The sequence below is a fragment of the Aedes aegypti genome, chromosome 3 (genome assembly GCF_002204515.2).
Source record: "Aedes aegypti strain LVP_AGWG chromosome 3, AaegL5.0 Primary Assembly, whole genome shotgun sequence".
Classification (NCBI taxonomy): domain Eukaryota; kingdom Metazoa; phylum Arthropoda; class Insecta; order Diptera; family Culicidae; genus Aedes; species Aedes aegypti.
The window spans coordinates 323,144,539-323,167,778 of NC_035109.1; the positions used below are offsets into that span (position 1 = coordinate 323,144,539).

The following is a 23,240-nucleotide window of genomic DNA, read 5'->3' on the forward strand; positions in this document are numbered from 1 at the left end:
AGGTACATCTACTCAACGGGGGTAGTTTGGATCGACAAGTCATATTTGAGTAAATGTATTTTTCTCAAGCTTGGGTTGAAAGATCTCAATTTGAAGTTGAATCAACAGCTATTCACTCACCTGGCAGCGGCCAAGATACGTTCCTCCACCGAGTTGACCGTCATGAGACGCAACACGCGCACCTCGTTTCGCTGACCGATACGATGAGCACGATCCTGTGCCTGCAAATCCTGATGCGGATTCCAATCGGAATCGAAGATCACGACCGTGTCGGCCGTCTGCAAATTCAAACCCAAACCACCGGCACGGGTGGACAACAGGAACACAAAGTATTCCGAATTCTTACAGTTGAACTTCTTCAGCAGATCACCACGCTCTTCGGCCTTGGTGGTACCGTCCAAACGGAGGTAACCGAATCCGCGCCACGAAAGATAATCCTCAATTATGGTCATGCACTGTGTCATCTGACAGAAGAGCAGCACACGATGCCCGGATGCCTTCAACTTGGGCAAGATTCGATCCAGCAGTTCAAACTTTCCTGAGGCACGATATAGATCCGGTCCGGATACTGTACCATGACCTCCAATGTGGTCGCAGTACTTCTCCTCAATGTGTTGGAACATGAACGGATGGTTGCACAGCTTTCGCAACTGAACGATCGTGTTCATCAGGGCCTTGGCGCCTCCCTTACCCTTGTTGCCCTTCTCGGAGCCATCCGTCAGCAGAACACCCTTGCTCTGCATGTGCTTGTACAGCACCCGTTGCAATCCGGACATGTCGCACTTGACGATGTACTCGACCTTGTCCGGCAGCTGCGATTCGACTTCCTTCTTCAAACGACGCAACAAGAACGGACGCAGGACCTTGTGCAGACGACGGATGATAAGAATGGTTTCTTCTTCGTTCAGTTCGACCTTTTCACCGGTGGTGGCGAACGGGGCGTTGAACCACTGCTCGAACGTGGAGACCGATTTGAAGATAGACGGCAGCAAGAAATTGAGAAGGGCCCACAACTCGGGAAGTTTGTTCTGGAGCGGAGTACCGGTCAGGAGCAGACGGTGCGGTGCGATGTAATGCGTGTTCAACACTTGCGTCAGCTTGCAGTGGTGATTCTTCATACGATGACCTTCGTCGATGATCATGTACTTCCAGGAGATCTTCGCCAGGACTGCTTTGTCCTTGATGACGTATTCGTACGTGGTCAGCAGAACATTGAACTTGGTTGCCTTCATCTGATTCTGGACGGCACGGCGACCAGCTGGGGAACCCTTGTAGGCCACCACTCCGACAGCCGGAGCCCATTTCTCGAATTCCAACACCCAATTGGACAGAGTGGACAACGGAACAATGATCAAGTATGGACCGTTGTTCTTCTTCTTCTCCATCAGATAGGTTACGAGGGCGATGGTTTGAATGGTCTTACCCAGACCCATCTCGTCAGCTAGAATTCCGTTCAGATTGTTGTTGAATAGAGAGACCAACCACTCCAGACCCTTGATTTGATACTCTTTCAGCTTTCCATTGACCAAAATGGAAGCTTGCTCGGTGACCTTCTCATGAACTGTATGCGCAATGCTATAATAAGTCTGTTCCTCGGTCTTGTACTCGTCGTCTTCGACCTTGGCCTTCTGGATGACCTCCTTGGTCTTGTTCTCATCCGACAGATCGTCTTCGACCTTCTTCTTTTTCTTCTCGTCCGAATCCTCATCATCGTCGTCGTCTTCGTCATCCGAAATGACGTACTCCCATCCGGGATGGATTTGCAACCAGTTGTACAAGTCGCGCAGGAACGGAGCATCATCTCCGGCGATAGTCTTTCCGGACGACGTTTCAACCACCGTAACGCGGCAATCGTGCGCTTCGCAGTCCGTATCCAGATGTTGGATGTCTCCGCTCTCCAGAACCATACGCTTCTTGCGGCGCTTCCGTTGTTCCTCGTCGTCTTTCTTCTTTTTCTGATCGACCTTGTGTTGCTTGACCATCTCCGTGAGGTTGCCAATGTACTCGTCGGTCTGTGACAGCAGGAATGCCAAACGCTTGTCTTTCTTCTGATCGATAAGTTTACGGTATCCCTCTTCGTCCTCGGCCATGAGGCGACGCATACGTTCTTTTTCTATGCGTTCCTGTTCTTTCTTTTGCTCTCGTTCGGCGTTGGCATGGTAGTTCATGATGGCCTTGTTCAGACGACCCAACTTGGCAACATTGTTGCGATGGTACTCCTTGAAGTCCTTGCCGTGCTGCAGGACCAAAGCGAGGAACTCCTGGTGCTTCTGACGACGCTTACGCTCGGCTTCCAGTTTCTGTTGCTTCTCAAGTTTCTCAGTGGCTCGAGCCTCGCGTAATCCTTGGCGTTTTGTACGCTTGTAGGCCTTGACGTTGACTGCCGTCTCGAGAGTGGTGTCTCTTCTAGTGCATTGGACAATTTCCGATCGGAGCTGCCGTTGGAAGTTCAGGACCCGCAAGGCTCTGAGCTCGATTTGGGCCTGGATTCGCAGATCTTCGGGCATCACAGCTGGAAGGTTGCTGAGTTCTTCCATCCTGAGGGCAATTCGAGCAGCCATTCTGTTCTCGCGTTCTTGTAGGATGATGATTGGATCCAGACCGACCGGTTTGGCGACGGTTGTGACACGGTTCTGCTTCTGAATGGGTTGAACAGCTGGGGCTTGGGCTGCTGGGCGTGGTCCTGCTCCCGCAGGTCCTTGAGAGCTTGGTCGCTGTGGTTGGCCAGGACCCATTTGTTGCTGATGGGGAGGTTGTTGTCCTCCCATGGTCATTCCCGGCATGGGACTTTGGCTGGGTGGCATTCCACCAGTGGCTGGCTTTCCTGGCTCCGGAGGGCCGACTTTACCAGGTGGAACACCCGGAGGGCCCTGCTGTGGACCCTGGGGTGGTCCAGGTTGAGGCGGTTGCTGCTGTTGCATTCCCGGTTGTGGTGATGGGCCTCCTTGTGGACCTCCCGGATATGGACTAGCCGGCGGTGTTGGGCATTGCGGTGGCGTTCCGTCGGACCGTTGGGCCTGGATCTGAGACGCGAGCTGCTTACTGATAGGTTGATGACGTGCCAACAATCGATAGGCCATAATTTGACCGCGCAGCTGGTGCAATTGGGACGCATTCAAGTTCTGCTGCTTGGATGTGGCACGTAAGGCCAAGAGTTGAGAATATCGCGGATCTTCTTGCAGACCTTTCTCTTCCATGGAATCGATAGCTCGCTGGAGAGCGTTCAAGTTCTCTTGGCCAGGTGGAGGCGGTGGTCCTCCCGGCATCATGTTGGGACCTCCGGGGCCACCCATGTTCGGACCTGGACCTGGAGGACCTCCAGGCTGCATCGGAACCGGTGGTGGCGGACCCTGAAAGATGAGAAAACAGAAGCAACAGAAGTTGGTTATTGCAATTATTGAAATTACCGAAACAACAACAAATCTTATCGAACAGTTAGCGGTATTTACTAAACATTTGCGTAAAACAAAATTAGATTCGATTTCAGAAAAATCCATTTAAACTCTGTGGACGACTGTAGTCAAATTCTGTTGGCTTAGAAATGCTTGATCAGGTTGTCGTTCAGTTTTTAGCTTTGCTTCTCACTCTACCGTTCCTAACTGCGGATGGCTACCTGAAATGGAACGGGCAGTGTAAGTTATCTGTTAGCGAAACGATTTACGACGGTCTAATTTACTCTGCTCTCAAATCTCGTTCGCATAAGGTGATGGGAAAAAGCAACCCAGCCAATGGTACCCACGGCCAGTTGCTTTGCACGTCGGAGACCCGTGCTACCCCTTTATACCGGATGATGGATCCTCGCCTATTGCAGTTTTTCCAGATCGGAACGACATGTGTTGCACATGTCCCGGAAAACCCAGTCGACCTCCCGCTTGGCCTCCTGGAGTGTACAAGGTTACACCTCCACCGGATATACTATTGTCAACCATACATGGTGAATCCACAACCCTTTCAAGTCGACCTGAACATCCTGGGAGTCATGTCACTCCTAGCTATGGTCAACCTTCAAATGAACCGGGCGTTAATAGCAGAACAACCACTTCTAGTGGACTACAAGCAAGTCAAGGCAGTAAAACAGCACATCCTGGACCTGTGCAAGAGGGACCCAGTCGGCATGGAACCACTCCGAGTGGTCTATCAACTTCTTCAGGCCCATCAGAACATCCGGGTATCAATGGCACATCAACAACTTCAAGTAAAAATAAGTCAAGCTCATCAACAGCTTCTCCAAGAGGACATGGACAACCAGGACGTCCCGGTTCAGCAATTACATCTCAACCCACAGCTTCTTCAAGTGGCCCGGATCAATCGAAAATAACTGGCACTTCTCCCAGTGGAAAGCAACATACCAAATCAGGTCCGCCAGGACGCGCAGGAATAGTTGGCAACTTAACCACTCCTGGTGCAGGACATACTGGCGAATCAACTAGTTCGATAGCTGAAATCAGCGGCACTGGAACCACTCCTGGCCAACTCGGCAAGTCAACAATATCTTCAGGTCATTCAACGAGTCGTGGTACAGTAACTACAGATAAAACTCATTCAGGAGCTTCAACTGTTTCTCCGGGTAGGCCAGGGCAATCAACTCCTCCGAGGAGTATCACTCCTGGAGCAGGCCATACCGGCGAAACAACTACTTCGAGACATACTGAAATCAGACATACTGAAACTACACCCAGCAATCACGGCAAGTCAACGGCTTCTTCGGACTATCCTGCGTCCAGTATTGGCACAGCAACCACTCCTATTGAAGGATATGCAGATCAACTTGGAACAACAAGTATGCCAAACAATTCTTCAGCATCACCCGGAATCAATGGCACTGCAACTACTTCAAGCGTTATTCAAAAGAGCAAATCCACAACACCTTCAGGACACCATGGTAGTACAACCACTCCTGGTGTACGTCATGGTGAGAAATCAACGATTTCAGGTAAGGAAGCGGGAAATCCACAAATTGGTGGAAATGGAACCACACCCAGTGAAAGTCAATCAAACAAACCAACAAGCCGTCCAGATTCCTCAAAACTACTTGCAAGCGCAACTACTCCAAGCGGAGGATCAACTCCTAGTCACCTAGGCAAGTCAACAACTTCTTCCGACCTTCATAAGACCGTCGTCACAGAGACTACTCCAAGGAAAAATCAATCAGGAGCATCCACAGTTCCTCCAAGTGAGTCTGGACAAATTGGCACTGCAACCACTCCAAGTGGTGGTTCAACAACAGCTTCTAGTACCTCGGCACAACCTGAACTCAAAGTCACTGGAGTCACTCCTAGACAACCAGAGCGACCTGGGGCTAAAGCTACTGCAACTACTTCCAGTGCAGGCCAACCGAATAAGTCAAACATTCCAGAACAAGGAGGGCCTACAATTGCGCATCCTGGCAGCGAAACCACACCTGGTGCAGGTCATGCCGGCAAAGCAACCCTTCCAGGTGGGACAGTACAGCCACAAATTGGGGGCACTGGAACCACTCCAAGCGGAAGCCAAACCAACGAGTCAAAAACTCCTTCAGAATCTTCGAAACTACCTGGAAGCATTGGAAGCTCAACCACATCGCACGAAACTCAAACTGGGATATCAACTCTACCAGGTAAATCGGAACAAAATGGAGTCAGCGCAACTGGGACCACTCCGAGATCACCTGGAATTCATGAAGCTACAACTACTCCCAGTGAAGGCCAATCCCGCAAATCCACTCTTCCGACAGGACAAAGACGACCTACAACTATTCCAAGTGGAGCACAGAAGGATAAATCAAAAGTTCCCTCGTCTCAGTCATCGCTTCCTGGCAGCAGAACCCCACCTGGTGCAGATCATACCGGTGGAAAAACCTTTCCTGGTGAAACAGGACAACTTCAAGCTGGTGGTACTAGAACCACTCCGAGTCAACCCCAGAAATCAACAACCAATCCGAGCGGACCTAAGGCAGGCGAATCAGGACATTCAACAACAGCTTCTAGTAGCTCGGTACAGCCAGATCTCAATGGGACCGGAACTACCTCCAGCGGAGTTCAAGTACGACCAGCCACTCCGAGTGGAAAACAGAAGGATAAACCAAAAGTTCCTCCGGCTCAATCAGCACAACCTGGCGGAGGTACCACTTCTAGCGCTGGTCATACCGGTGAAACAACCTTTCCAGGTGAGGAGGGACAATCTGAAATTGGAGTCACTGGAACGACTCCGAGCGGAAGTCAAAGCCACAAGTCAACAGCTTCTTCAAGTATGTCAGAACTACCTGGAAGTATTGGCAGATCAACCACTCCGAGCGAAGGTAAGACAGGCGCATCAACAACTTCTCCAAGTAAATCGGGACATTCAACAACAGCTCCTAGTAACTCGGCACAACCAGAACTTAATGGCACAGGAACTACTCCCAGCGGAGGTCAATCTAGCAAGCAAAACTTTCCTGGAGGACAAGGACGACCGACAACTCCGAGTGGAAAACAGAAGGGTAAATCAAAAGTACCTTCGGCTCAATCAGCACCTGGTAGAGGCACTACTTCTAGCGGAGACCATACTAGCGAACCAACAGGAAGAGTGGGGCAACCACAAATTGGTGGCACTGGAACCACTCCGAGCGCAAGCCAAACTGGCAAGTCAGCAACTTCTTCAGGTTCATCAGAACTACCTGGAACCATTGCCAGCGCAACCACACCGAGCGGAGCTAAAACTACTGTTTCTAATCTTCCAGGAGGACCTGAGAAACCTAAAGTCGGTGGCACTGGAACCACATCTACCACAAGTAAATCCAACAAAGCGACTACCCCTGCAGGACAACCAGGATCGCCTGGGATCGGTGGCACTGCCACTACTTCCAATCCAAGCGAATCAACCCTATCAAAAGGACAAGGACGACTACTCACTACTCCAAGTGGAACACAGAAGGGTAAACCAAAAGTTCCTTCGCATAAAGACAGCCGAACCACTCCTAGTGCAGGTCAAATCAAAGAAACGACCTTTCGAGATGAGGCGGGACAATCTCAAATTGGAACCACTGGAACGACTCCGAGCGGAAGTCAAAGCAACAAGTCATCAACTTCTTCAGGTTTGCCAGAACTACTCGGAAGTATTGGAAGTACAACCCCTCCGAGCGAAGCTAAGGCAGGTACATCAACAGCTTCTCCAAGTAAATCGGGCCATCCAACAACAGCTTCTAGTAGCTCAGCAGAACCAGAACTCAATGGCACTGGAACTACTCCCAACAGAGGCCAATCCAGCAAGCCGAACTTTCCAGGAGGACAAAGACAACCTGCAACTACTCCAAGTGGAAAACAGAAAGGTAAACCAAAAGTTCCTTCGGCTCCTGGCGAAGGTCATACCGGCGAAACAACCCTCCCAGGTAAAACAGGACAACCTCAAATCGGTAAAACCACTTCTACCGGCGAATCAACAACTCCGTCAGGGCCATCAGAACACTCGGGAGTTACTGAAACTGCAACAACTCTCAGTGGAAGCCAACCTGGCGAGTCGACAACTCCTGCGGGTCTACCTGGACAAACAGAAGTCAACGGCTCGGCAACAACTTCCTACGGAGGACAACCAGTCGAATCGACAACTCCTGCGGACAGTATAGTCACCAGCATGGCATCAACCATCGGTCAATCTGGCGTATCATCAATTTCTCCAGGATCGGCGGGAGTTAGTGGAACAACAACAACTTCTTCGAGCCAACTGAGCACAACTAACGAAGATTTAGTCAAGGGCTCAACAACCTCTTCAGGTTCATCAGAACAACCAGAACAAAACGGTTCTTCAACTGCACCGCAACGAGCACAACCTGGGGTTAACGGGACGGCAACTACGCCTAGCGGAGGCCACCCTGGTAAACCAGGAAAACCTGGAAAACCCACACCGAAAAAACAACCAGGTAACAAGCAACCTGCAAAGAAGCCGTCTGATACAAAGCCACCGGGTAAGAAGCCTCCAGGCAAAAATTCACCGACGAAGCAGCAACCAGGAAAGAATCCTCAAGCGAAGAAGCTACCTGGGACGAATCCGCCAGGTAAGAACCAGCCAGCTGAAAAGCCTTCAGGCAAGAATCCTCCAGTGAAGAAGCCAGCAGGCACAAAGTCACCAGGAGATAAGAAACCTCCAGCTAAGAAACCCCAACCGAAATCACCAGGAGGCAAACCGGCTACGCCACCTCCTCTTGCTGGAGCAACACCTGATATTAATGATAAACTTGACAAGCTGATCGAGGATATCGAAAAGAATAAATGTGAACCGTGAATGGTTTGAAAACATGTTAGATGTGCAGTTTGGTAAGCTAGAAAAATACATAGACTTCTACATTTTTCTTGTTTTAGTCTTTTATTGCAAGTAATTTATTTAGAATAATTCACGGATTGTGAGCACCAAGACTGTATTTGTTTATGCACTACGATAAATGGAAAGGTCTTCAGGACTTTTAGTGTTCTGCCCTCAAAAATGTTAAGTGGTTTCGAGAAAATTCAGAGATTTACTGTCAACTTTCAGATATCTTGGAAATATTTGTTAGTCTCCACATTCTACTTTACACCTTTTTTTTAAGAAAAAATAACATTTTTTCAACAGATGTTCAATGTTCTAAATAAGATAAAGCTATCTCTCATGTTCCGCTTCAATACCAGAACCCATTTGAAATAGCCGCTCAAAACCTTAACGAATGGGTAGAATCTGAGACGAGACTCGCGAAGACGGACTTCTTTTTCTTCGATTGCTGAGTTTTTTTTTCTTATTCCACTCAGTGTTTTCATCAATCTTGTGCAAGCCGTTCAAGCTCTCACATCACCATCTCAGCAGAAAACTATTGCGTTTGGATCACACCGAAGCATTAACGGCATTTTGAGTGAAATTTCATGCCATCAAGCGTAGCTGACATTATAAATAAATAGTCTCGTGTTTAAATTTATCAGCTCCGCTGACCGAGATTTTTAATACCAGTTTATTCTGAATACAATACTTTTCCCTTTTTTAGTCATAAATACGACGGGCTGCATTTGACGTTTCGTGACAGCGGAATCTGGGCTGCATATTACGTTGATATTTTTCCTCTTTGCGAGTCTCTCTCATGGTAGAATAACTCCTGAGGATGACATAAGTTGAATTGTTAGCATAATACTTGGAAGAAAGTACTAAAATACTACTAGTATATTACAAATGAACCTTTGCAAACATTTATGGAAAAATATTTTTCCAGAAATGTTTGCAAATATTCATTTATGAATAATTTATTAAATGGAACTATGTGTTTTGGAGCAAAAGCCAAAGGAAAGGCCCAAAAGCGGAAGGAAACAAAGAACAGCTTCAACACTTCTAAGAACACCACAAATACTAATATGAACAACAAAGAAAAGCCGTTAAATGTTTCACCAAACCAACAGTCACTTCAGGCGCAGAAGTAACGGAAAGTGTGATCATGACAACAGCCAAAAACCAAAGGTGTTCCTAAACAGATGTCGAAAAGGAAACAATTTCCTTCCACCTGATAGGGAGCTTCTGGCTGTAGCAGAGGATCGATTTTCGAGACCGCCAACGAACTATCCACCTATATAATTCCAAAGGGGGGAAACTCTAAACCCCTATCCAGTCTGCAATGGTAAAAAAAAATAAAAAATTTCTTTAGGAATTGCAGGAGGCGTCCTGTGTCTAAAATTATCCAAATTACCATTCTGTGTCGATTCACTAGAGTAAAATCACTGCACTTTTTGGGTACAATATTTTGTGATAATGTCACTTCTGTTCAAAACTGTTTGGCAATGGATAAATTCGGTCTGCACAAAAGAATCGAGGGTGAATAAACAACAAAAAATGCAATATCCTGAGATAAGGTTTATCTCCAGTCTTATCTGCTGTTGACTAACATTTGGTAGAGCCGAGAGTCACTTCCACCACCTTAAACGTTGCAGGCATAAACCGAATGAGTAGGTGGTTTTACTTCACACAACTACAGCTTATCGGATTTCCGCTTGATGGAGATGACAAGCTGTATTTCCCTGCTATAAGTGTTGGTAGTAGAAGATTCGTCCGCTTCAGCATGCATTTGAACCGTTTGTGAATTTACAAACTTAAGCTCCTTTCGTTTAGGTTCTTGGAAGTGAGAAAATTCTTTCTCTTAACTCTTCATAACTATATGATCGAATAAATCAGTAGTTTGCATACTGGGTATAAATGAAGAAAATATTTACTGTGTCTTGAATAGGAACTCATGTTTAAAAAGTAGACCATACAGAATTCAAAAAGGCACCACACGAGAACTAAGAAATCAAAAATAATCCTACAGGGTTCAGAAAATAAGTGTTTTCTTCGTGAAGATTTCTTAGAGCATTCGACCAGGTCCGTCCCACTCGGGCTCAGATTTGGTACCACTTCTAGTACTGCATTTGGTCCCTCGGTAGTGCAAAAGGTACCCAAGTTTGACAGATCGCAGTACACTTTTCGCGGCATTCTAGATTACCTTATGAGCCATAAAATGTTGGGCAACTGCAAGGGACATGGGGGTCTTTAATTTGTCTTTGATTTGACCAAACATTTATCTTAGGATATTTCGAAGTTTTTTCATCACGACAAGTATTTGTTATGACATGTATCGTTCGTTTAACTGTATGTATTTATATGATTTTTCCAGGAATTTCATCACAAAATAATTCAGATATTTGTGCAGTTTGTCAAAGATATTGATATTACTCTGAAGAATTCTTCGGGAGTACATTTAGTGATTCTTTTTATGGATTTTCTGAAGTTCAATGAGCAGGAATACCAAGAAAATTCCTCGAAAGTATTGCAGAATATATCATAATCTCAATTTTTTTTCGTTGAATTTGATCAAATTCCTTCCATTAGGCAAAAAAGCGTTGCTCGCGATTGTAAACTAAAAAACCAAACGGAGGCCAAAAAAATTCTAAATGGGACTCAACAAAAAAAAAAATCTTACATGAATTAGAATATAAGAGTTTTAGTTCTCTAAAAATCTTATCAGACATTTCTCTAAGAATATTGTTATGATATATTTTTGGGAATTCTACATGCATTACTACAAATATAACTGCTCGTATTACTGCATGTATTATTTTCTCCAGAATATTTGACCAAAGTGTAATAATACTCCAGAAATTTCTTCATGAGTTCATTTTTTATTTATAACGAACTTCCTAAGGAATGCCCCCGAGAGTGTCATTTTAGATATCTCATATATCCAAGCTTCCGAATTCTCACTCATCCTCACGATAATGGATTTCTCCATCACCACAATTTTCAGCGAAAAGCTGCCTTGCGAAATTATCCGTATACAAAACAAAGCGAAAATAGATAATGGCACAACTCCACAGCTGTGAGAATTTTATTCTATCATTCTCCTCTCCATGGAGAAGTTTTCATGTGTCCATCGCCACAAGCAGCAGTTGCTTTTATGCATCAAATTAACTGCTACTTTCGTCAAGTTGATGTGGTAGCATGGATAGCGTGCACGCATCGTGGCTGTTTTTAGCAATGTTGTAGGTTCGAATCCCGTCGGCGGCACCAGTTTTTGTTTATCCACATAGTGATAATTCTCGGGAGAAGTTGGTGAGCGAAAATATGATGGGGTGAAAAAGAAATTATCCCCGGAGTGGAAAGATTTTCGGTTATCCTCCATCGTAACTCTAGGGAAAATTAGTGTGAGCGAAAAAAGATATTCAGGTGAGGAAGCGAAAAAGCATTCTCCTTACGTGCGAAAAATCGTAGATTTGGCATCATTGATACGATAATTCAGAACCCTGCATATACAGGGCTGGTAGCAAAAAGTAGTGCCGAAAAAAGTTATTTTAGTGACCAGATTTGAGAAATAAGTGACTAAAAGTGACTTGAAAATCAAAACATAATTAGTTTTATTTCAGTTCTACTACACTGTTTTACGATGAAGAAGGGACTCCCAAAAAATGGTATATAAAAAACCGCTAAAATTGAATTCATTGTAAAATGTGTAGATCCCAAAATGTTTCCATTACTTCAAGTCGATAAGAATAAGAATTAGCGTATAGATGAAGTTGGATCAAATATAATATTCACAGAAGAATCTTGTTGAATTATTGGAACAATTAAAAAAAGCAAAAAAAGAAAATGTGTATAATTTTCTGGCAAAATACTACAGTGTTAATTAGTATGGAACCTTTTATCAGTTTCGTAAGTTCCATGGGATTTTTTGAGAACTGTTTGGAAGAACTGCAGTTGTAAGTGAATGATAACCCGAATTTAGTACTATACCATTTAATTCCACTAGAGTTTGTATACTTTGACAGATAAGTATATTTCGACCTCAACTGTAAGGCCGTCTTTAGTGTTGTGTACTAGACTCGACTGCAGCTGTAATTATTCGGTGCAATTCTGGAGTATTTTTTAGCAAAAAATAAGTCCAGTAGAACTCCATTATAAAACACAGGGACGATTTTGAGGAATTCTTTGAAAAGTTCCTAATACATTTTCTCGAATAACCCCTCGAGGATATTATTGAGAAATTCTTTGGATGAAATGACGTAGAAATTCTTGTCGGGTTTCTTGAAAAAAAAACCTCTGAACATTTTTTTTTCGAAAACTCTGGAATCGAATATGATGCTTAAGGCTAAGTAGCCCGTCATTTGTTTTGGCAACAATGATGACTTTTCAGCTTGCATTTCAAAGTGATAAAACTCGGTCTTGACAGTTTATATTGACTTGAAAAAATATCACTGAACGCGCTAACATGCATAAAGTATGCTGATACTTTTTCAGCTGTGTCAGTGCAAAACCAACTGGTTTTCTTTGATTTGAAATCGTGAGATAGTTCATCTACAATCATCAACGACGCGTACAAATTTCAATGACGGCCTACTTCGCCTTAAAACCAATGTATCACAGACGCGTCCTTCGAACACCGACTAAGGGTGGCATTTAGCATAAAGACGATAGGCTTGATAGGCCGTTCATCTGAGTTATTCCTTTATAGTAAAAATCAGCACAAAGCTTCTAATATTTTAATCAAAATTACTATGACACTTTCATGATTCACTTGTTATTGGGGGTTATAGTCAGTCGAATTGTCATAAACTATGTAATTAAAAATACTTTAATACCGCGCATATTTTTGTCCAATGGAACCATGGTCTGATTCGCTACTCACCACATAGTAACGCACTTGCACTAGTGTCTATGCGCAAAAAATCGCTAAAAGGTAACGCGAAAAATTTTTGTATGACGAAAAGCATCTAACGAATTATTTCTCAAAATGGATTACCTGCTTTGCTCTTGTCCACAGTTGATCAGCAGAAGTTTTCTCGTTTTATTTTGTATGGGGAAAGGCATATAACTTCAAATTTCTCGTAAATGATAGCGTTAATCGAAAAAAATATTTGGTAGGCGTGATAGTCATTATCATTGCGTACAACCGGTACCAAACATTTTTTTCGAAAATTTAGCTCAAAATAGTTGAAAAAAGTGACTTTTTGACGAAAAAAGTGACTTTAGTTGAAATGACTTCAAAAAAGATACTTTAAAGTGACTGGTTTAATAAAAGTGACCAAGTCACTAAAAAGTGACTCGCTACCAGCCTTGTGCATATATCCCATCAAGAATTAATCTAAAGACTCTATCAGAATTTTTAAGAAAGTCCTGCAAGAATTTATCCAATGATTCTACCATCGTTGTCTCAAGACTTCCACCAAGATTCCAGTTCTAGTATTCAACCAGTATTTTCTCCAGAGGTTTCCTAGAAATTCCTACAAAATTGTCATTCAAGATTTTTTGAGATTTCAACCAGAAATATCTTTAAGAATACTCAGGAATTGATTAAGAGATTCATCTAAAGATTACTTCATGAATTATTCCAGTGATGACTCCAGAAAAATGTCAAATTTTTTGTTTTAGATTTGGTATGGTACACAAATTATGTCACGTTAAATTCCGGCAGTATGTCAGAATCTCGTATGGGAACTAAAATCAGACCAAAAATACCTAAAGGAATAGCTGAGTTCCATCAAATGGAATAATCTTAAAAGAAATTTGTGAGAACAATAGGAAGAATTCGTTGTAAATCTGCAGAAATCCATACAAAAACTCGTTAGGAGCCTCATAAGAACTTTGTCATGAGACTTGATGAAGAAATCACTAAAATAATGCCTGGAGGGATCTCTGGAGGAGATGCCAGAAGAAATCTTTATAGAATAGTGATTTCTATAAAGTTTTTTTCTGGCATACTTCCAGGCACTTTATGCTTTTTCTCATGGAATCGGAGAGGAAATTTTTGAAGAACCTTTGAAATTTTCACGTAACAGTATTTAAAGGTTTCTCTGGAACTTCTAGAATATGGCAACAAAATTCACTGCAAGTAGAATTAAGAAAAAAGGGACCATTTTTGATAGACCTCCCGTGAAAAAAAGAAGACTTTTCAAAGATTTGCATTGAAATAGAGACCAAGTCTCTAAAAAGAGACCAGTTACTAGCCCTGCAATAGTATATTCGTGGTAAGCTAATTTCGAGGCTCAAACTTGTTGTGATTAGTTTTGTTACAATAAATGTGAATTGTTGAATATGTGCTTCTTTTATGTGAAATAACCAAATAACATAAAAGTCCCCTAAGAGTTAAGTACATGGCCAAATTGCCAGAAAGTAGGCAATCGGAAGCCCTAATCAATATGTGCAATTATGTGTAAGTGCATTAACAGGGTGTCTACTCATTTACAGAAATGAAATTCACTGAGATTTCCAGGTTTCAAAAAATAATTCCAGGTTAAAGAAATTCTCCAAAATATGTGGATACAGTGAAACCTCCATGAGTCGATATTGAAGGGACCATCGACTCATGGAAATATCGAGTCATGGAACAGCAATCCTTTGCAAACCTGGCTATAGGGACCATCATAGTAACCATGAAATTTTGTTTTTAGTATGGTTCCATGAGGCGATATCGAGTCATGGAGGTATCACTGTAGTTAATTTGATGATTTGATGATGATTAAAAACTGTTTTCAAATGAAAGGCGAAATAAATTTATTTAACAAAGTATTTTTCGCTTAAATAAAACAATTATATTTTTTGTTCTTAAGGTGTAAACATGAAAAAAAATCAAATAATTTTGTGGTTTTTATTCAATTGACACGAAAATCAATTAAGAAAAAAATCCTTTCCCTCAAAATTGGATTCAGATGTATGGACATCAGCGATGGACCTTCAATATTTTTTTTTTTTTCTAGAGAGCGTTTTGTATTTTTTGCTTTGGGGAAATCAGGGCTGGTATGGTATGGTATGGACAGGTAGTATGATCATATTGCAAATAATAACTTTAATGGCCTCTTGTTAAAAAAAAATAATGAATTGTGAATACTAAAAAAAAACCTATCAGGAAGCACGAGATGAGAGTTTGATTCCAAAGTTGAACACACATTTTTCGAAGTATATTTCTAATGCCATTTTTTTTTAAATTTCTTATGACATTACGACAAGTATGGCAGCTCGATTTGCTTTAGCTTTTTTAACATATTACTCCGCTGATTCTTTTAAGAATTTGTTTTGAGATTTTGCACAAACTTTCTAAATAATGCTTCCAAGAACTCCGTTTTATATTTCTTCATTAATTCAATCTGGATTTTTCTAAAGATAACCACATCAGGAATCATCCATCCACAAAGTATTCCATTGATTTCTCTAGGACTACCTCCAGCATTCCCGTTTAAAGCATCGTCAAGAATTCAAAATTCCTTCAGGAAGTTTGGACGAAAGTCTCGTTAATAAAGATAATAATAATAATTCATTCCGGAATACCTCCAATTTTATTTTTTGGAAAAAATTCTCAATAAAATCATTAAATATTTTTTCAAGTCATTAATCCGGCGAAATTTCAAGGAAAGTTTTTAGATTGTTTTGGAGAAATAAAAAAAAAAATTGCGGCGTTGAATTTCGAAAGACAATCCTGGAGTAACCTAAGATGAAACTTGTGTGAGTTCTAAGTACGCCTTGTTGAATTTCTACCAGGATCTCTGAAGGTGAAGATGCATTTAAGACAAATCTTAAATTTTCAAGAGCACAAAACTAGAGAACCTGATAACCATTCACACTGAAAATTTGATCGATGGGTCACCTCCAGCGAATGACCAGTGAGTTAAATTTTCAGCACAAACGGCTGTCTGGTTCTCTAGACTTGCACTCTTGAAAATTCATGGCTGTGCTTCGATGCATCTTTACCAGAAAGACCTCCTAAATTTTTGATGAAATTCTTCCTAAAATATAAAAAAATAGAATCTCTAATATAATTTTCTACATGTCTTTTTGAAGGAATTGCTTGGAGAAATTAGGACAGAATTCCTGAACTTTGAATAAAGTTTTGAATAATTCATAGAGATTGGGCAATTTAATTTGAAAAATTATTAGAGAAATGTTTGAAGCACAGCAACAATATTTTGAAGATATGCTGGAGACATTCCAAGAGAAATTTCTGTAGGAGCCTAATGAGGAATCCTGGAATTAAATTTATCAAGATCTTCTTCATAATAGATATAATCGAATAATGCCCGACGGATTTTTGGAGCAGGTCCTAAGAGTAATCATGGATGAATAGCTTAGCTTAGACTGCAGTCAGGTGGGATTGAGGAGAGGAATGTTAGTGTGTAACCTTTGCTATTTGGAGACCGTGTTTTCCTCTGCATCTCCACAAAGGTTACTGGGAGGGATGGTTGTTAATGGGGAGGATCGTTGGGTCACAGGATTCACTTTGATGAGCGATTAGACGATTATTTGTGAGATATAAACATACTAAGGAATATAATATTTTCAATTTACATGAAAAATTTTCAAATATGAGAAAATAATGTCATTACTTAAAGTGACGAACCATTCAATGTTTGTTGAACAAGTAGCTAAAAGCAACATTCCTACAGCTGTTAGGATATTTTACTCAAATTGAAAAAAAAAATCGATTGGCTGGACCATCACATAATATTCTTATGCCGACACTCACAGTGGCGAACCATTCAAAGCTTTTTGGAACAAAATGAAAGTTTTGCAAGTCTACACTTCTAGCACAGACAAACAGACCGAACCATTCAAAGCTTTTTTTATTTTTAAAAATATAGGTAAGGGATTTTATATAAAAAATATAAAACTAAAAAGTTACGAATAAGAGTTCATGTCGACACTTACAGTGACAAAACATTCATAGTTTGTTGAAAAATCATATTTATGTAACAATTAAATGTGCGGTCATACATATTTTACAGATTTGAAAAAAGCATGAAACGAGCTCACTAATTGATCCTTCATCCTTGATTGAGCAGCCACAATCCACTTTCAGCTTTACTCGTTTGCTCGGCCTCAGAAGCACTCAGAAAAAAAGGGCGCAAGACCCGAGGAAAAACAAACTAAAATTACTCGGGCTTTTTCCATGCACTCCAAAGAAAGCGCAACCCGAGAAAAAAAAAACTGACTACTTTTCGGGCGTTCTTGACGCACTGCTCGGACTTTCTCGACGCACTGCCCGGCAGAAAAGAAACGCGTCACCCGAGAGGGAAAATAACTGACGACTTCTCGGGCGTTCTCGACGCACTCTAAGAGTAATCGTGGATGAATAATTGAAAAAATAATTATGAAAATGCCTGGAATATATGAAGGAATTTGTGTAAAATGTCGAAACGATTTTATCCAAAAATTTTGGAATAATCTTTTGTGGAATGTTACCGTTTGTAACAATAAGCCTGTTAGTTTGTAAGTTTTTGTTTTTTCTATTATTATTATTTATATGTCTCCGTGAAATTTGAATTTTAAATCCTATTGCATGCCATAAAAACACCCCTACACCTGATATAAATTTAGTACCCTACACTACAATAATAACTAGCTATAAGTTATTGTATAACAGTTCGAGTTCAGTGGAGGAAAAGTAAGAGAAAAAGACTACCCAACGATAGAGGGATTAGGCATCGGAGAAGGATAGATTCGGTCTATTTCCTATAAGGATCCAATTCGAAGTGGACGTTGAAATTTAAAAGAAAATTAACAAGAAGTTAAAAGAGTTAAGAAAGTGGAAGTTAAGGGTTCATTCACATATTTCATAACGCTGAAAATGGCAATTTTTGACACCCACCCACCCCCTCGTAACGCTTGTTTGTATGAATATTCTACAAATTTTGCATGAGCCGTAACACCAGCAGAACACCCACCCACCCCCTTCAGAGTTATGAAATTTGTGAACAAGCCCTAAGAGAGTTAAGAAAGAGAAGGGAGGAGCGAAGAAGCGAATCAGGTATGCCTGTGACTGCAGAAAAATGGTTAGATCCTAAAAGGTTATATTCGTGAATTTAGGACCCGTGGAGTTTAATTCAGGAAATTCCTTCCGGATTGAGTCTCTTAGAGCCCACTAGGGCAGTTGAATCCAGGTTGGTAGCAGAACGAAGCCTGCTCCAAGACCAAGTGACCGAGTACCCAGAATTTCGTGGCAGACGACCCGGTTTCGAAGGACGCTAACCTGCAGGACAGGTCGTTCTCAGGAGTCGAAGCCAACGAGCGTCCATTCCCAGCACCCCGTTCAGCTTTTCCACGCTGTCAGCTCCGCCGAACAAGCTCCGCAGTCTACAGTGCCGCCACCCCTCCAGGAATTCCCGAACATACCGGCCGGTTAAGTAGAATTAAATTTAATCAATTACACTACACTGCACACCCACCACACAGCTATGTACAAATAGGACAATATACAGGATAAATTGTGAAACAGTAAATCTTTCAATTACACCCAATCCAATGTCCGAGGTCTGATTAGCCTAATAGAGTACTCCAGCCGACCTTGAGACCAGAGAGGTGCTCCAGATCGCGCTAGCCAAGAAAAGAGGTCCTTGACGCACCCAACCTCAAAAGGCAGGCCGTTGCTTAGCCAAGCCGAGGTCTTTGTCCTGGTAACCCACGTGTTGCCCAACCTAGCAGTAACAGGAAGCTTCGGAGTGCTCTAGAATTTTTGGACCGAATTCTGAGGAAATTCCTGAAAAATCGCTGTTAGCCTCTCTAAAGAAATTTCTGAAAACATTCAAGAAGAAATTACTGGAGAAATTACTAGAATTCCTGAAGCATTCCTCGAGATCTGACAAAAATATCATTAAGAACTTGTAGAATAGTCGCCTAATAGGTTCCTCTGTAACCTCTAGCATTTTGCACCAGGATTCACTGCAAGCAGATCAAAAAAGTGACTTAAGAGATAATTTTTATTACAATATAGGCTTCAGAGACCATTACCAAACTGGAGTTTTGCATTAAAATGGTGATTAAGACTCTAAAAAAAAATTGCTTCTGAGAAATGTATTTTATCAACTGCTCATGAACGACACCTAACTGAACTGTACTTGCCTCTACCAGTTTGGCAATCTTAAGTTCTGATTACTTGTCTAAACATTTTTTATGCTGATTAATAAAAAACCGTTAAGGACTGATCAAATCAACTAATGTTTTGATAGCGGCGCAGCCGAAAAATTTTTTGATTGAGGAAATATTTTGTCACAAAAACGACATATTCTACGATTTATTATTGTTTCAAAATAATTTCCCTGAGTGTAGCCGAAATTCCCTGAGAATTCCAGGTTTTTTCCAGGTTGAATAAAATTCCTTGAGAATTCCAGATTTTCCAGGTTTTTCCAGGTAGTAGACACCCTGATTAAATGCTTTCCGTCCCCAGACATTGTTGAATTCAAAAGTATGGGATTCAGTATGAGTGCCCTATAGGATGCGAAATCATAGATCAAATTCAGCAAATAAGACATAACTTGCGTCACTGGCAACTAAAAGCAATCAAGCTCAACGAAACACAAGTATTTACGGAATTGATTTGAGGATCTAAACATTTGATACGAAACCTCGTCATCCAAGCTCAAGGAGTGAAGTTCCCTACTAAGAGGAAGAGGGAACGTTACAAAAGTAAATAAGCGTTATGTGAATTGAGAGCTCGTGTAATTGTCATTAATTGTTTATATCTAACTCCTCCTATATTTGTCCATGACAAATACAAGGATAAGTTAATTTTACTCTAGTTGAAATTATTATATATTTATCTAAATGAGATACCTATTTCTTGTTTGATTTTCATCTGATCTAATTTTCTTAGTTTTTTTTTCAGGTTTGAAACTTTAGCCATCTACCACGAAAGATTGTTCTTTATCTTATTGTAAGTGCAGACAAAAGCCAGAACGAACACAAACGTCGCTCAACTACTTCTGGCGACCGAAACGTCGTTGGTCGCTGGCGACCTTTTCATGTTAGTACTCAGCTTAGTATTCTTATGAGCACTTCCCCAGTTATTGACTGAAAGCTTTCTTTGCCAAAGTTGCCATTTTCGCATTCGTATATCGTGTGGCAGGTACGATGATTCTCTATGCCCAGGGAAGTCAAGGAAATTTCCATTACGAAAAGATCCTGGACCGACCGGGAATCGAACCCAGACACCTTCAGCATGGCTTTGCTTTGTAGCCGTGGATTTTAACCTCACGGCTTAGGAAGGCCCCATATTTGTTATAACATTAAAAAAGATTAAGAGATTTTGTGCCTTTATGAGAAGGTCTCAAAGGGGGTTTCCCTGTTCCAAATTTTTAGTTGAAATAGAAGAAATTAAATAAGTAAATATTTTTAAAACTTCCATCTATGAAATCTGCAAATGCTGCACGTATTCGAAAAAATAGTATCAAAGGTTCATGCAAATTCGATAATAGTTGAAGTTTTAATACCATGTCCAAGGAGGAATCATTAGAATTCCTGAAGCCTTTTCTCGAGGGATCAGAAAAAAAAATCTGAAGAGACTATAGAATGAATGTATTTTTTAATAAATTTAGTAATAAATGCTGCGAGATAATAAATTATCTAAGAGATTGTAAACGTCTTCCTCAATTATGTTAATTTTCCACGTATGACGTGTTAGTCAATCAAATTCACATAACTGAGCACATTATAGAATAAAAAATTATCACATACTGAGTCACAATACAAGGCTAATTAAGAAACAAGAACATCATCTTGTACTGTAAAAAGGACTTGAATGATTTTCAAACCAAACGTTCCAACGATAGTAAATATGAGTAACGCCACTTCATCTGCCTGCACTGCTGCCCCCAATGTCAAATAAATTAACAAAAGAGATACAACCGTCTCCACAATACGAACGTTCCCCTTTCTGTTTCCACACATTCTTCGAATCATTGCTTGCAAAAAACCTGAAATAATCTTATCAGTAGTTAGCCGCACACACCGTTACGTCATCTCCGATACCTGCTGCTCAACTAACTTACGAGTAGCAGCAATTCGTGACCATCATCACCAACCAGTGTCAGTTTTCCGCCGCGCTTCGAAAATGAATGACCAGCAAATTCAGGAAGCTTTTGATCTCGCCCTGGCTCTGACCAAACAGTGCGGCCCCATTGTGCTCGAAGGATTCCGAAACTCGGCCAAGGACGTTGCCAGCAAGGGCCGGCACTGGGATTTGGTCACCGAGTACGACCGACGAGTGGAGGATGTGTTGATTGAAGGACTGAAGAAACGCTTTCCGGATCATCGGATGCTGGGCGAGGAGAGTGCCAGTGAAGCTAACAGAAAGGAAGCGCTGGACGACAGGCCAACGTGGATTATCGATCCGATCGATGGGACGATTAACTTCGTGCGGGGTGTGAAGTTTATTGCCATTTCGGTGGCCTTGGTCGTGGGAAAAGAACTGAAAATTGGAATTATCTACAATCCGTGCATGGATGAGATGTACACGGCGATTGCCGGACAGGGAACTTTTTTGAACGGCGAACGAGTTCGCGTCAGTGGCGTTGATAATGTAAGCTAATGATAATGAACTGAAACATAGAAATCCCTAACTAAACTATCCAACATTTCAGCTCAAAGGTGCACTAATTGGACATGAAATTTCCATTGCCAGCTACAAGGCAGCTCGACCCCACATCTTAGGCCGAGGAGAAGAACTAATCAAAGAATGCACCGGTCTGAGAGCATTTGGATCTGCAGCTCTAACTCTAGCCTACATATCCAGTGGCAACGTCGACGGCTACTGCATCGAGTATCTCAAACCGTGGGACATCGCAGCCGGAGCGATTCTTATTCGGGAAGCGGGTGGCGTTGTTATCAATATCGACGGAGGCGAGTACGATATTCTCAAACCGGACATCATTGCCGCCAGTAGCGAAAAGCTGGCACAGCGAATGCTCGAAATTGTTCGCCAGGTGAACGAGAATGTTAATCAAAAGCAATAAAGGTTTACACTTATATTCTACTTTCAAAAAACCAGTGGTACTCAGTTTGTGATCCGCGGAGCACTTTACTTTTTCTTTGACGATTCTTTACAAAATATTTTGAGTTTTATATGTTATTGCATTATATACTTTAACAGCCGATTAAAAGCATAGTATTTCTTTAGAATAATTAATTTTAGGTAAAACAACTTGGAATCCAAATTTAATAATGTACCAAAACTTTGGAAGACAAATCTGGCGACAGCAGCATCAGACGACAGTGCATTTTTATTAGCTTTGTGCACTAGTAGAAAGTCTCAAATAAGAAGTTCGAAGTAGATTGATGTCTTTTACATCGTAAATAGAGGTACATGTCGGCCATTGTGGCAGCCATGATTGGATTTCTATACTCTTCACCTTAACATAGAATCTTGTTTTGTACTGAGTACACTGAGGAAATGTGTAAAATTAGGTGCTACTTGATGTAAGAAGTAGATTTTTCCATCTAGTTTAGCATTTGAAAATTATATTTTTATTTTACTACGAAATGTTATAGATTTTCCCTGGGCTTGGGATTATATTTTCCAGGGAGAGATGAATTTTGATAATTGATCGCTGTTGTTAGTAGTTTTGATTAGATGTTGGGTGAATTTCAAAGCAATGGCAACCTTTTTATTACAAAATTTAGATTTTATCTTCTGACCTTAAGATTCTGGTTAAACTACTGTACTATGCAGTTGGGCTGCACTAGGCTATCACTCATCAAAATTACTTTCACTTCGGGAAAATATAATTTCAAGCAGGCGAGAAGGTTACGAACTGAGGGTGGGTTAGGAGCACAATCAGACCCTTGAATGTGCAATGTGGGGTAGTACTTGGGAATGTCATTGACGGTTTGTAATCTTCTACGAGGTTTTTGAAACCCAACAGGGCGCGTGCACCGGGTTGCGGATAGGAGCCAAGGGAGATCAATAGCATCTACTTAAAATAATAGAGCAAAAAGCCGTTCCATGAGTAGGCAATGTTTAGCGATCTTCTATGGTGTTCTAGTACTAT

General features: G+C 41.6%; 2 protein-coding genes across 3 annotated transcripts in view; one reads left to right on the plus strand and one right to left on the minus strand.

Moving 5' to 3' along the window:
- Positions 1 to 23,240, minus strand: part of LOC5565739 (ATP-dependent helicase brm) — a 30,933-nt gene that overhangs the window by 1,693 nt on the left and 6,000 nt on the right. Inside the window, exons 1-2 of one of the 2 annotated variants that reach the window (XM_021851085.1) lie at positions 9,653 to 9,739; positions 121 to 3,350 (exon numbers count right to left, since the gene is read on the minus strand). In XM_021851085.1, the coding sequence (XP_021706777.1) occupies positions 121 to 3,350; positions 9,653 to 9,655 (3,233 nt within the window). In that variant the 5' untranslated portion in view covers positions 9,656 to 9,739. Of the gene's footprint in view, positions 1 to 120; positions 3,351 to 9,652; positions 9,740 to 23,240 lie in introns of those variants that run through there. The other variant, XM_001650039.2, reaches the window with a different exon arrangement.
- LOC5565741 (inositol monophosphatase 2) lies at positions 21,095 to 22,352 on the plus strand. The gene is made up of 2 exons (XM_001650042.2): positions 21,095 to 21,772; positions 21,834 to 22,352. Exons 1-2 carry the CDS (start codon positions 21,305 to 21,307, stop codon positions 22,203 to 22,205), a joined length of 840 nt encoding a protein of 279 aa, XP_001650092.2. The 5' UTR covers positions 21,095 to 21,304; the 3' UTR covers positions 22,206 to 22,352.

Excerpts from the sequence above, each read along its gene's own strand:
- LOC5565741 (XM_001650042.2), top strand. The coding sequence starts at position 21,305 with ATGAATGACCAGCAAATTCAGGAAGCTTTTGATCTCGCCCTGGCTCTG. Across the intron at positions 21,773-21,833 it reads GCGTCAGTGGCGTTGATAAT|CTCAAAGGTGCACTAATTGG; the intron begins GTAAGCTAATGA and ends CCAACATTTCAG.